The sequence below is a fragment of the Amyelois transitella genome, chromosome 22 (genome assembly GCF_032362555.1).
Source record: "Amyelois transitella isolate CPQ chromosome 22, ilAmyTran1.1, whole genome shotgun sequence".
NCBI lineage: Eukaryota > Metazoa > Arthropoda > Insecta > Lepidoptera > Pyralidae > Amyelois > Amyelois transitella.
The window spans coordinates 1,770,288-1,785,930 of NC_083525.1; the positions used below are offsets into that span (position 1 = coordinate 1,770,288).

Sequence of the window (15,643 nt, forward strand, 5' to 3'; positions counted from 1 at the left end):
TGAAGTAATCTACAATATCGATTTTGAGGCTTTTACGCTTATCATGTTTATTTCAATTGAACACAGAGCATAGTGTACCGCGCCGGTACAGTGCTCTGTGGCATTGGCGATCGAGGTCACTTAAAGACATAAATATGTTATTGATTATCGATTGTAATTTTTCTTTTAAATTGTACTAACAATATTGAATCAATCATAATCTAGTTAGGTAGTAAATAAATAAATAATTTAGTACATCCTATGACTAGTGCTGCCGAACTATCGATAATTTTACTTTAGTATAGTATAGTATCGATAGGTCATCACCGGTCTAAGTATAGAAATGAAGTCGGTAGTCTCTGCCTACCCCTCCGGGAAAGAGGCGTGATTTTATGTATGTATGTATGTATAAAGTCGGAAGGTGGACCCCGGGCCCGAACTTCTTTTGTTGAATGTGCAACCGGGAACGCGCAGGAATGAGAGAGAGTGAGTATCGATAGAACAGTTTGGTACAATATCGAAGACTACAATACTATCGATAGTAGGTATCGATACTATTGCTTTTCCTCAACTATCGATAGTGGAATATCGATCGGCAACACTAACCTTGACCGATTACACGATATGTGGTTATAGAAGAAATCATAGGCACAAAATAAATTAAAAATAAATTCATAATTCATTAGTCGGAATCCTACTAATATTATAAATGCGAAAGTTTGTGAGTATGTCAGTATGGATGTTTGTTACTCTTTCACGCAAAAACTATTGAACCGATTACCATGAAATTTGGTATGCAGGTAACTGAAGACCCAGAATAACATATAGGCTACTCTTTATCCCGGTGTTCCTGCGGGATTGATAGGGTTTCCGTGCGGACGAAGTCGCGGGCGGCCTCTAGTGTATGTATATAAGACGAATTTCATCCTTACCTTTCCAGCTAAATGTAGATTTTGAAACTGCTGACTTTCGCCTCTATCCACCCCATAAATGAAGGCAGTTACAAAGTACATGGGACCGTAACATACCTCTTCCATTACGACCATACCGCACACCCAGCTGTTTCGTGCGCCCGCGCACGTCAACATCTGCTTCCGTCAGGTGTCGCCCTAAACTTAAACTGAATGGACTTTTTTCTAAGCCATACCTACTGAGGTGTTTTATGGCTCTTTTTGATCTGCATCTGCTGTTTGTTTATGTGATTGTAATTTAAAAAAATCATAGAATAACTAAGGAACAGCGTGATAAGGGAATGTTGTGATGTGAAAGAAGATATAGTTACAGGAATAGAAAAGGGTATGTTACCTAAGATGGTTTGGTCATGTGGAGAGGATGAATGAAAGCAGGTTGACTAAGCAGATATAGAAGGAGAGTGTGGTGGGAAAGGTCGGGGTGGAAAGACCTAGACGAACGTATCTTCAGCAAATTCGAGACGAGAAGACGTCCTGGCAAAGGGTCAGGTCAAGAGTACCCGAAACCGCCGAGCTTGCATGAAAAGAGTTGTGAATGTGGATGAAGCGAAGGGAGTATGCAGAGATCGTGGCAAGTGGAAAGACATAGTCTCTGACTACCCGGGAAAGAGGCGTGATTTTATGTATGTATGTTTGTATGTAATAACTACAATCTTTATTAGGACGAGTTTTACAATATTTAAGACGGCGTTGGTTTAGGTATGCAGGTAGCTGAAGACCCAGAATAACATATAGGCTACATTTTATCCCGGAGTTCCTGCGGGATTGATAGGGTTTCCGTGCGGACGAAATCGCGGGTGGCTTCTAGTGTATGTATATAAGACGAATTTCATCCATACCTTTCCAGCTAAATGTAGATTTTAAAACTGCTGACTAGCTATAGACACGAGATCCAGCAAGTAGCCGTCAGAGGATAGTAAGCTACTGAACTTGGTAAGCGTTGTAGGACTCCAAAGGCGAAGGCCCGGGCCTTTATAGGGCTCCCTGTGAAAAAGGGCGCAGCGGCACGGCGCAAAGTCGACTTTTATCAGAAGTTTGGCTCGAATTTTAACGGGATCTCCGTCTGTAATTACACGGGAATGAAGCCTCGAGGAACTTCTCACTTAGTCTGTGTAATTCTATAATATCTTAGTTCTTTATTTCTACTTTTTCCTCATGGCTTCAATCACAGTTAAATCGCCATTTTTTTTTATAAAAAAAAAAAGTTTTTTTTTTACACATACTTCTATTACTCCCGAGTTACATCGTTAGTCATCGCATGATGAATCTGTTAAAACCGTGGTTTTCCCGTTTCATTTTCCAATGAGATATCTTTTTCGCATATGATATAATTGTGCCGTGTGGTTCCCGGCACCAATATGAAAAAAGAATAGGACCACTCCATTTCTTTCCCATGGATGTCGTTAAAGGCGACTAAGGGATAGGTTTACATACTTGTGATTCTTTTTTTAGGCGATGGGCTACCAACCTGTCACTATTTGGATCTCAATTCCATCATTAAGCCCAGCAACTGAATGTGGCCATTCAGTCTTTTCGGGACTGTTGGCTCTGTCTACCCTGTAAGGGATATAGACGTGACTATATGTATGTATGTATGTATATAATTGTCGCTGCACTTCCGGAGCGGTCAGACTAGACCGCCGCGTCGTGCGTGGCTGGGTACAGGGTCAGGGAACCTTCGGACTAAGGTTCAAATTGGACTAACAATGAGACTGCCATTTGACCTAGGAATGCGTGTGTTGTATGAACGTAAAACCACAGATCACGTCTTTACTACTTACCGGATAGACAGAGTTAACAGTTTTGAATAGACTGAAAGGTTAAGTTAGGTTTACCTACCAAAAATAATTATATGTCCGCCCGCGCGAATTTAGTTACCAGGATGAAACCCTAACCTATGACCTTCTTCAAACTCTTAATTATATACTTTTACGGGAAATTTCAATAGGATTGAACATTATTTGCCATTTTGAAAGACTAAGCTCTTTACAAAACTAGGGACTATTACAGGAAACACCTAGAATGGTGAACATTAAGTCAGAGAAGTATCAGATTTTAGAAGGCTTAGAAGTATTACACTTAGTTTAGGGACTCGTTGGTAAAAACGTGCATAAGAAGCGTAAATACATTCATATAATCACGTTTATATACCTTGCGGGGTAGACAGACCCAACAGTCTTGAAAAGACTGATGGGCCACGTTCAGCTGTTTGGCATAACGATAGAATTGAGATTCTTATAGTGACAGGTTGCTAGCCCGTCGCCTACATAAAGAATGTCAAGTTTATAAGCCTATCCCTTATTCGCCTTTTACGACATCCAAGGGAAAGAGATGGTGAGGTTCTATTCTTTTTTTTTTCTATTGGTGCCGGGGACCACACGGCACAAGAACCATATAAAAACCAACATACCAAGTTTATGAAATATTGAACGGTTAGCTGGCTTTACGGCTGAAGGTCGTGTACAATAATCGATCACTTTATTTACGTGCCGTATCAATATTAAAGTATCGATTATACTGGTAACCGCAACTCGCCGCGTCAGCGAGGCGATTATTGTTTGAACACAATTTGGTAAAAAGTCTTAACGATAATAACATATAAAGATTTATACTTCTGTATATTAAACATTATATTAATGCGTAAAGAGCAAAATTAAAACTATAACTAATTATAAAAAAGAAAAAAAAGGATGATTATAAACTAAAATTTTATTTACAAACAAAAAGCCGCCCGCGACTTCCTCCGGAACTTACTGAACTCCGGAATAAAAAGCCTATAAGTATGTTATTCTGGGTCTTCAGCTACCTACATACCAAATTTCATCGTAATCGGTTCATTAGTTTTTGCGTGAAAGAGTAACAAACATCCATACTGACATCCTGACATACTTACAAACTTTCGCATTTCGATTTCATAATATTAGTAGGATAGTAGGATTGTACAGTCTCTGCATAGCATCATTGCTACTTTGAACGGTATTATAAACAGTTTTAGGGCAAAATAAATGAAATCGCACGTTTCTAGCACAATAATTACAAAGGTACTGTTACGGGGTCCGAAAAATGTCTCTTTTTAAAAAAAGAAATTTATAATTAAACTGTTTATTTTGAGAACAAAATACAAAGAATAGAAATTAAATTATGAAATTGTATATGGAAAGAATGTCGAGAACGGACTGACTCAATCAAATCATGCTAAAACAAATGTGTAGTAATAACTAGGTCGCTGATGCAGTGAATATGCGTCAGCGATATTATTTTATAACATTTAGGGGTAAATGCTATCGTAACACCCCCCCCGTTAAGATCGAACATCACCTGAAGGGATGAGAGATTACAATTAGAGGCTCATGACATTCTTTCAAAATACAGACTTAAGTCTACTTAAGTATATTTATTCTAAGTATTTAATATTACATTACAATTAATTTAATAATAAGGTTTATAACTTTATATAAGCTTTTTTTTTTTATATATATATATAGGATAAAGTATAGGATGAGTTTTAATACACTCTTAATGAAGTCTAAGATTAGAATTTGCATAAGAAATTCGATAAAAGTTATTAAGTAAGTAATATAATAAATCAGTAGTAACTATAATTGAAGTGTTATCAGTAAGTATTTTTTTTTATTTACTTAATCTAAGATATTCCTTTTTGTAGGTATTGGTAAAGATCTCACAGATTCTTTATCTGATGAGTCTGAGGTATACTCAGGTCTAGGTGAAATATCTTTTATTGACTTAACACTTCTCTTGGTTTTCTTATTATGACATTGGTTATAAATATTAATGCAACAACCCGAGCTTTGAGAACATATGTATTTTCTACTTTTATATAATAGGTATAACAATATTATAGTTGTAATTACATAAATCAGTGAGATATAATGAGTGCTATACTTTTCTAAATGAGTGGGTTGTTGGACTTTATTCAGTTCTTTCTCAAATTCATTTAGATGTAAACTAGCTTGTAGCAGAGAATCAAGGTTATTTACTTCATTAAGTTTTACAAACGGTAGCTTAGAAATAGAAGTGTTTATCTTATTAGAGACGCAACAGTCGTCATTGACAATATTATAACTAGATATAGAAATAGATATGTTAGAGGTTAATGTATCAGTAGCACTAAAAGATAAAGTTTTATAAAAAGCTTGACATGTTTTGGGTAGATGTAAAATACCAGTTCCGAACAAGATTTCGTCTACGTTAGAATAAGGCTTTTCACACGTTATATGTCCTTTACCCGGTTCTGATTGCACGAAGATCCACCTGTCGTTAGTTATCTTCTGGAAGAAGTCTATAGAGCCGTGTAAGAGTTTTGTTTGACACGATTTGGGTAACTTTTGAACTACGTCGGTTAACAGTACTGTCTCACACACTGGGTTGGCTATAGACGAGTAAACGTTTTTTAACGCACATACGTAACACTGGTTTTGTATCACTTTACACTCTTTAACATCATCAAATTGTGAGTAAAATAATCTATCTACAGTTATTGCCAAATATGGTTTATTAGGTGCAATTAGAACATAAGTATCAGGAGTCTGGCTGTTATAGGGGGTAGGTAAAGGGATAGAATGAAATAAATTATATGTTTGAGGCAAAACGAGAGGAACTTTTACTACAATAATTAACTTATTATCATGGAGATAACATATGATATCAGATACATTAATTAGCTCATGAACGTTTTGCAGAGTCAAAGATACTGGCAACTCGGAATGTTTAGGTATATTGTTTTTATATAGCTCAAGTTCTTCATAAAGTCGCTGTGGACTGAGTACAGTCGGGTGCAAAATATTCATTTTACTAAATAATATTGCGTTATTCAGGTCATCGATATCGAAAGATAGAGACATTATTATACCTTCTAGCGAATGAAGTAGCAGAGATAATTGAGACTTCATTTCTAATTTATCGTTTGAATTTGTGAGAGTTTCAAAGGCTTTTTCTATGATGTTTAAGTTATGGTTTAGTCGACTCTCGTTTTCTTTTATTTTTGACATTGTACTATTGAATGTAGATACTGTTGATTTTATGACGTGGATATTATCTTGCATAAGATGTGCTAACTGTTTTTCGCTCGACTGTACTTGATTTATTGCGTCGGTGTATATAATTGCGTCACTAGCATCTAATGTTCCGAAGAAAGTTTTTAATATCGAGCCTCCTAAATCAACTAATCCGCGTTTAGAACGTTTTGTTTGTTGCACTTGTACTAAATAAGATATTGAAGAAAACTTTTTTACGTTGTTAGCATGTTGGGACTCTAGAGAATTAAGAGAGTTAGTACAGTCTGATTGGATTTTCGATGATGACTGAGAAGAGACACAATATTTAGAAATTCTTTCAAATAGGTATTCCACGTTATCTAAATGAGGTTGAATATGAGACAAGTCGATGTACGTTACAACATTCCAACTATCGTGGATAAACTTAACATCTAGAGATTGATCGAAATAAATTCCTGGACTGCTGGTTATCTGCGTTATATACGTGCTCCCGTTCGCTGTCGCGGCAAATCTGTGGACAATGAGACATACACTAGGAGGCGGGTTTTATTTCATCATAATGATAACGAACGTGTCTTCTATTTATAACTACAGTGACGGTGTGATTACCGTTTATTTTTATTATTTTATAAGGGCCTTTCCACACGGGTGAGAGAGCTTTATTTTGTTTATGGTGACATCTTATGTAAACCATATCACCCGCACTATATGTTATTGGTTTAGAGTGGGAATCGTAATATCGTTTCGACCTTTCTTTTGAATTTTGAATATTTGTTATAGCCTTTTGACGGCTGTAATAGAGCCTGTGGTTTAATGCTCGAATATAGTCAGTGTATGTACTGTTTTCGAGCCGATCTATGGATTGAGGTATATACGGTTTAAAACCCAATAAGAGTTCAAGTGGAGGGTAGCCCGTTGTGGAATGGACATTCGAGTTATAAGCTAACATTGCAGTATTTAAGTATAAGTCCCAGGTATGGGAATTTTCTTCAATATACGATCTAAGGTATTCTTTTAAGGTCGAATGGCTTCGTTCAAGTGCCCCGCAAGTTTGGGGATGGTGTGCGGCTGCGAATATATGTTTTATGCCAAAAAGACGTTCTAATTGTTTTAGTACATCGGAACAGAAATTTGTTCCTTGGTCAGTGACAATAATTCTAGGAATGCCAAGGTGAGAAATAAAATGAACTAACCGTTGAGCGGTTTCTTGGGCAGAGCAAGTCAACATGGGATAAGCCTGGGAATATTTGGTTAAGTCATCTTGGAATGTTAAGATAAATTTGTATTTGTCGAAAGTAGTTTCAGGTAGTGGTCCTACTACGTCAAGAAATATTTTTTCTAAAGGTTTATTAGCGGTAGAGGTAATAATCATAGGGGCTTTGTTAGTTTGTCGCAATGGTTTGTTTATTTGACATGACTTGCAGGCTTTCACATAGTTTTCTATGTCTTGGCGCATGTTTTTCCACCAGTATATTGTTTTAAGTTGGTCATACATACGTGTTATGCCGGGGTGTCCGGCGGAGGGAGAATCATGATGGTCCTTGAGTATTTTTGGTACTTCGACAGGTGTGGGAAAAGATATGTTATTGTGATATACGTGTATTTTGACACCTGTGTTATGGAATAGGAAAGATAGCATATTATAAATTTTAAGAAAGGAAATTTTATTAAATGGGTCATTAAAATCTGAGATTGCAAATTCTTTTTCTTCAGAGTACCAGGTGGTTATCATATCTCTGTAGTCTCTGAGCATATTAAATATGTTTTTATATGATATTTCATCATAATGATGTACTCGTAAAAATAAATGGGTATACACATGTTTGTCGTTTTTGGTACTGTAAAAAGTGTATAATTCGCGTTCTACGTCGCGTATGTCGGTTACATCATCATTTTTAGATAGTTCTATGATTTCAGAGCAGTATGGAATGGAATCGTCTAAATCAATGGCAGAGGGGTAAGTTATCATTTTACATTTGGTTTTGAGTAAGGATTCGTTATGTTCTTCTATTATTGTATCGTAAATAGTGTTGGATTGTTGACTAATTTGTAAGTATTTTTCATAAGTTTCAGGTGATACGGAGGGAATTTCGGGATCAACAGCAAGGACAGGGTTGCGGGAAAGAGAGTCGGCGTTACAGTTCATCTTGCCTTTTTTGTATATGATTTCGTAATCATATTCCTCTAGTTTAAGGCGCCAACGGACAAGCTTAGAACTTGGATCTTTGCAATTAAACAGCCACTGCAAGGGTCTGTGGTCTGTTACTATTTGGAATTTGTGACCGTAGAGGTATGGGCGGAAGACTTTAGTACCAAACAATATGGCAAGGCATTCTTTTTCAGTTGTCGAATAATTTCCTTCAGCTTTATTAAGAGTTCGGGAAGCAAAAGCGATAGGGAGATCTTTATTAATTTCTCCTTGCGATAAGATGGCTGAAACAGCGTAATTAGAGGCATCAGTGGTAAGTATGAAGGGCTTAGTAAAGTCTGGATATTGAAGAATCGGTGCAGTAGTTATTTTGTTTTTAAGAATATCGAATGCATTTTGTTGTTTGGATAGCCAGATGAACTTAACATCCTTTTTTAGAAGGTTTGTTAAGGGCTTAGTGATATGTGAGAAATTTTCGATGAATCTACGATAATAACCGACTAGGCCTAGGAAAGACTTAATATCACGGGGACTTTTGGGAATTGGAAATTTTTGAACGCATTCAACTTTCTTGGGATCGGGTTTCACTCCTTTATCAGAAATGATATGGCCTAGGTATTGAACTTCTTTTCTGAGAAATTCACTCTTATCGGGTTGAAGTTTTAAGTTGTGTTCTCGTAATTTAGAGAAAACGAGCTTTAATTTTTGGATGTGAGATTCAAGGTCATGGCTAAAAATTACAATATCATCCATATAAGTGAAACAGTGAATTCCTTGTAATCCTGAAAGTATGACGTTCATTAACCTCTGAAAGGTAGAAGGGGCGTTACGAAGCCCAAAGGGCATTCTGTTAAATTGGTAATGTCCTGGTTGACCGGAAACGCCCGGAACACTAAAAGCAGTTTTCTCAGCATCAGGTTTATGCATCCTGACCTGATGAAAGGAAGAAGCTAAGTCGAGGGTTGTGAAGTATTTACTATGACCCAACTGGTCTAGGATGTCGGTTATATTTGGAATGGGGTAAGCATCTCCTATAGTAATTTCATTGAGTTTACGGTAATCAATAACAATGCGCCACTTCGGTTTTCCTGAGGCGTCTTGTTTTTTTGGTACTACCCAAATAGGGGCAGACCACGGGGAAACAGAGGGTGAGATTATATCCTGATCTAACATGTTCTTAATCTGACGGCTTACTTCCTCTTTATGGCATTCAGGGAAACGGTAACTTTTTACATGGATGGGACTTTCGGTGGTGGTACGGATTTCGTGTTGAATTGTTTTTGCAAAAGACAAACGATCTCCTTCGAGATAAAAAATATCATGGAATTCGGAACAAAGATTACGTAAAGATTTTTCTTCCTCTTCGTTCATGTGTTCGCAACGAAGCGCGGACTGAACTAATTTTTCTCGTTCTAAACCAGAAAGAATTTCAGTTGTGTGGTTTACGAACTCTATATCTTTTGCAACTCCTTGTTTAGGACACTCTAATATATAAGAAACGGGTTCTAAGGTAAATTTAACGGGTCTAAGTATTACTTTATTTTCTGATGTATTTAGAACGGATAGTGTGACTTTACCATTTGGTTTTACCTTAGTAAGACATTTAGAGAAATATAAATTAGGATATTCTTTAATTAATGAAGTAAGGATTAAACCTTGTTCTAACTCAGGGTTAGTGACAAAACATTCGACCAGCATTTCGGTTCGTGGAGGAACAACGTAAATAGGTTCAGTGGTCTTGAGTTTAAAATACAATTCGGGTTCGGAGGAGAAATATAATTTAGATTCCTTATATGATATGGTTGCTCCGTTAGATGACAAGAAGTTTGAGCCGATTATGCCATCATAAGTAAGATTTACATTGTTAACTACATGGAAATAAAATGGGAAAGATACATTAGCATTTAATTTCAGAGATAACATAATTTTTCCTTTCGTCTCGGAATGAGAACTTATATCATTGATGCCTTTAAACTTAACTACACTAGGTTCGATGTTAGAAAGGTTGGATAAACTAGTTTCTTTAACCATGCATATTGAACTACCTGAGTCTACGAGAAGATTAAGAGGTTTATCGGAATGAGACGTATAGACTTCTATATAAGGGAGAAATGTTTTGTTGATCTGGGATATATCGTAGACCATTGGACAGTCTTCTGGGATATTTAAAAATTCGTCAAATAAATTTTCAGGGGTCGTAGAGAGAGGGTTAGTATTAAGATCATTTTGTTTGGAAATAGGAAAGCTTGTAATAGGTTTAGAAATATAATTTATATTAGATTTAGTAGATACAGGGGACTTAGACATATAATTAATGTTAGATTCAGTGGATACAGAGGATTTGGACATAGAATTAGATACAGTGGGCTTAGAGATGGAATTAGTATTAGATTCAGAGGATTTCGAAGAGTTATTGTCACTGCCAATGGCACATCTGTGTGAAATAGAAAACAGCGACGACTTTTTATGATGATCGTTACCAATGGGCTTAATTGCCGAAGTAGAAGATAACGATAGATTAGATACAGCGGATTTTGAGTTTGAAGTAGTATTTAATTTTGTATGATACATGCCTACTTTTTCCGATTTACGCCGGCATGAATACGCAAACCGAGGATTTAGTTTAAATTATCGTTATTTTCAACTTCTTCATGGCACTGTGGCTCCGATATTTCTACTCGGTTATCAATGAAATTTTGCTGATATGTAGTATTTGGACGAAAATTATTTTGTCTGGAGTTATTATACTGTCTTTTACGACATTGAGAAATATCGTGGCCAAAGTGTTTACAATATCTACACACAATAGGTGTGGAATTAAATTTCGATGTAGACGGAAAGTTATTATTTGTAGCGTGTGCCGGAATTTGAGAAACTTGAGCGCGAGGCGCATCACGTTTCGCTTTGGTATAACATTCCGATTCCGAGTGACCTGATTTGTTGCAATATCTACATGTTTTATTACGGATATTACTATGACTGGAAAATGATTTATTTAAGTTCAAAATTTTTTCCTCTTCAATAGCTAGGTTAATTGCTAAATTTAGATTTTTAGGATTACGACACCTGACAATGTTACTAAGGGCAGGTTGAAGCCCTAAAGTGAAAGTGTACATAGCAAGGTCTTCGGTCATAGCAATGCGACCAGCTATCTCTTTTTTCAAACTTTCAGAGTTGTGTATCTCTGACTGCAAGCTCGTGAGGCAACTTTCGATACGCAACGCATATTGGGCAACAGTCTCATTAGGTTGTTGTTTACAAGACTGTAGCTCTAAGAGTAAATGATTGTAATGTTTACGTTCGCCAAAATTTTGTCTTAGAAAGCCTTTTAATTCATCAAAATTTTCAAATATTTTGTTAGAGCAAGCGATCTGAGCTTTGCCTTCTAACTTAGAAATTATATATTTTAAAAGCAAATCCTTCTGAGGGTTACTGGCTAACTGTAACGCATTTTGACAGTTAGTCAGAAAGGCAGTGAGTGTTTCACGTTCGCCTTTATAAGAATTAATAAAGTTACATAATACTTGGATTGGGAATTCGGAAATGCAGCCAGAGTTTCCTTCAGACTTAGTAGACATTGTTAAATAAAAAGGAAAACAAAAACACAGGAAAAAAAAGAAAAAAAAATATTATTGGCAATAACAAAAAAAAATAATTTTACTCACAATGCCGCTATCAGGACACACGATTTCATCAGGAACTTGTTGAGGTCACGACGATGAGGATCACGTATCACCACTCTTCGGGAACGCGCTGAAGGTAGCTCGCTTGACGAATAGTGTGTCTATTGGCAGGCTCACTTAGTTAAGTAAGGCTTACTGTCGCAACAGGATACAGGACTGTCTAAACTGGAGACGATAAGACCGTGTAGTCTTCGTTCTTCAGTATTTTAATTACGCCACGCCAATTATGCCACGGAGTCCGAAAGATGCGTAGCAAATATTTTGGAACACCCGCGATGGATTGCTAGCGGAGCATATATCGATAGAGCCGAAAGAGTCGATAGAGACAAGATTATAACCTTTGAACAGGATTTCCCGGGAGCTCCACGCTAGCAATCCCACTTCTGACACCACTGTTACGGGGTCCGAAAAATGTCTCTTTTTAAAAAAAGAAATTTATAATTAAACTGTTTATTTTGAGAACAAAATACAAAGAATAGAAATTAAATTATGAAATTGTATATGGAAAGAATGTCGAGAACGGACTGACTCAATCAAATCATGCTAAAACAAATGTGTAGTAATAACTAGGTCGCTGATGCAGTGAATATGCGTCAGCGATATTATTTTATAACATTTAGGGGTAAATGCTATCGTAACAGTACATAACGTCATATTAACTGGCATTAAACCGAGTAAACTAAGCAGAGAATGATAGGGTTACGTCGAACGTTTCGTGTATAACAAATGCGTGCTGACTTCCGATTCCTAACCTATGTGGTACAAGGTTCCTTTCATAGCACAATACAGATTTGAATCTGTGTTCTTTTGTGGTGATTCTAACGTGGCTTTTATTTTTTCTTTACTACATACATCCTACTAATGTTATAAATGCGAAAGTTTGTGAGTATGTCAGGATGTCAGTATGGAAGGTTGTTACTCTTTCACGCAAAAACTACTAAACCGATTACGATGAAATTTGGTATATAGCTAGCTGAAAACCCAGAATAATATTAAGGCTACTTTTTGTCTCGGAGTTCCTGCGGGATTGATAGAGTTTCCATGCGGACGAAGTCGCGGGCGGCCTCCAATACATATGTACATAAAATCACGCCTCCTTATCGGGGTTTAGACAGAGATTACATTTTTACTCATACCACGATTCTTTCAAACATTTGATTTATATCCGTCAATATTTAGTGCCGTTTGGTTGCCGGCACTTTAGAATAGAACCACTCCCATGGATGAAGTTAAAGGCGACTACGGGAAAGGCTAACAAACTTGGGATTCTTCTTGTAAGCGATGGGCTAACAACCTGTCACTACTTGAATGAATCTCAATTCCATACAGGTGAACGTGGCATTTCAGCCTTTTCAAGACTCTGTCTACATGAAATATAGACATGATTATATGTACTATGTATGTATGTTCATAACTTGTTGATTTAGGGATCTTTTGACGTTATATACGAGTACTTAGTTTAAAATCTAAAACGCCTTGAGATAAGCAATAATCTCTTTCCGTCAGGCGACCTCTAAGAGGTACTGCTATTGCAAGTCTGTAGGTACCTCTACTAATTGGATTTTAATCCATTACATCCTGACGACAAGAAAGCAAGGTAACGTCTCTGTTCTCTAGTCACCCGATAGGCCATGCCATACGATTTTATTCTATACTTTTAGGGTTCCTTTAATATATATTAAATCTGCAAATTGGTATTATGTATTATCTTTATAATTGGGATCAAGTACTTTATTGTACGTCTCTCACGAACAACTCTTTTCACGTTTATTTCTCAATTTCACAAGCAATTTTAAGGCTGTAGGTTACCTCTCTGTTAAAATGAAATCTTTAGCAATAAGTAAGGCCTTAGCCACAAAAATAGGTTTAAAACCCTATTCCCTTGGTTTTACAGTAAGTGTAAATAAATGTGTAATTAAGTGCTGTGTGGTTCCCGGCACCAATAGAAATAAAGAATAGGACCACTCCATTTCTTTCTAATGGATATCGTAAAAGGCGACTAAGGAGTAGGCTAGCAACCTGTCACTATTTTAATCTCAATTCTATCTTAAAGCCAAATAGCTGAACGTGGCCAATCAGTCTTTTCAAGACTGTTGGCTCTGTCTACCCCGCAAGGGATATAGACGTGATTATATGTATGTATGTGAATAAATGATTTTGATAACAGTACCCTAATATGATTCTAGAATTTTCCATGTAAGGCTTAAACCTACGATGTACGGAATCGTCTTTGCTCTAGTCCAACTCGCGCTTGACCGATTTTTTTGTTCAATCCGAGGTCAGCACACAAGAGTAACAAATCGTTGACGAATAACTAATGTCATTGAACTTCCATAGTGGCTGAAAATGCTAGTTTTCAGAACGTGAACATTGTCAAATGGCAATTTAATAGTTGTGTCGAATAAAATGCGCCATGACGCCAATAATGCACGAAGTATTGTAAACTAGCTGTGCCCGCGACTCCGTCCGCGTGGAATAGTCATTTTGGGCATGATTGAAGCCCTCAAGGATGAATAATTTTACGCGTTTTTTTCACATTTTCCTTTATTTCTTTGCTCCTAATAGTTGCAGCGTGATGTTATATAGCCTAAAGCCTTCCTCGATAAATGGTCTATTCAACACAAAAATCGATTTTTCAATTCGACCCAGTCGTTTCTGAGATTAGCGCGTTCAAACAAACAAACTCCTCAGCTTTATAATATTAGTATAGATTTGCTGCAGTACTTTAGTGCAGAATTTACAATTGGAGTGAATTTTAATGGACATTTTTTAAAGTAAGTACTGGCTTTAGGTAACATTAGCAGAAGTTATATTATTAGAGAGATGGAGTATTCGTATACTTTATTATATTAGTTCCGGGAACCACAAGGCACTCTTCAAAACAAAATATTGTAAGTAATAAATGACAATTCTTTATTCAGTTAACCTGATAAAGTATTTAGCTGCGTAGGGCTCACGGAGGCTTCGAGGGCGATTCCGGCTCTGTGCGTCCTTCTGAGCTCTGTGGTACTAAGGCCGAGTGAATGCCCAGTGTGGACCATTAGCAGTGACGCATAATAACGCACAGTTCCACCCGATGGCCATGAGCGGGCCGGAAGATAACTTTTTTGCCGAGTTATAAGTAGGATTTTAGGCCGTATTTTTTTTTGTGGCCTGGATTTCATTAATTCTGACCACTATTTATAAAAATACTTACCTATAGGTTACTAACGGCGTCTAAGGTATAGGCTTATAAACTTGGGATTCCTCTTTTAGGCGATGGGCTAGCAACCTGTCACTATTTGAATCTCCATTCTATCATTAAGCCAAACAGCTGAACGTGGCCTATCAGTCTTTTTAAGACTGTTGGTTCTGTCTACACCGTAAGGAATAAAGACGTGATCATATGTATGTATGTATGTACAAGTAGGATTTTAGGCCGTATTTTGTTGTGGCCTGGACTTCATTAATTCTGACCACTATTTATAAAAATACTTACCTATAGGTTACTAACGGCGACTAAAGTATAGGCTTATGAATTTGGGATTCTTGTTTTTTGACGATGTTCTAACAGCCTGACACTATTTGAATCTTAATTCCATCGTATAGCCATGCAGATGAGCGTGGCCTTTCGTCTCGAAGAGACTGTCGGCTCTGTCTACTTCGTAAGGGATATAGACGTGACTATATGTATGTGAGAAAAGCGAATGTAGGGGATTCTTTTTAACTCAGGCGCAACCTCGACTTAAAAAAAACACATTACAATATCGAAATAACTCAATTATCTTGTGGAATGTCCGTTTTTATAGTAAGTTGTAAACGGCTGCCGTGTGGGAACCGCCGCCTAGTTTATATTTCCTCATAAGG

The 15,643-nt window shown here is 36.9% G+C and overlaps 2 protein-coding genes across 2 annotated transcripts in view; one reads left to right on the forward strand and one right to left on the reverse strand.

Annotated features, from left to right (window-relative positions):
- Positions 1–15,643, forward strand: part of LOC106133251 (bicaudal D-related protein homolog) — a 105,256-nt gene that overhangs the window by 17,445 nt on the left and 72,168 nt on the right. The window lies entirely within an intron of this gene.
- Positions 4,043–11,948, reverse strand: LOC132903168 (uncharacterized). The gene is made up of 2 exons (XM_060950617.1): positions 11,780–11,948; positions 4,043–6,476 (listed from the first exon to the last, which is right to left on the reverse strand). The coding sequence occupies exons 1-2, from the start codon at positions 11,806–11,808 to the stop codon at positions 4,589–4,591; spliced, it is 1,917 nt and encodes a 638-aa protein (XP_060806600.1). The 5' UTR covers positions 11,809–11,948; the 3' UTR covers positions 4,043–4,588.

What these genes read in the sequence shown, in the direction of transcription:
- LOC132903168 (XM_060950617.1), bottom strand. Translation starts at nt 11,808, where the DNA reads ATGAAATCGTGTGTCCTGATAGCGGCATT. An exon ending in TGTGTCCTGATAGCGGCATT is followed by an intron (nt 6,477 to 11,779) that starts GTGAGTAAAATT and finishes CATTGTCCACAG; the next exon opens with ATTTGCCGCGACAGCGAACG.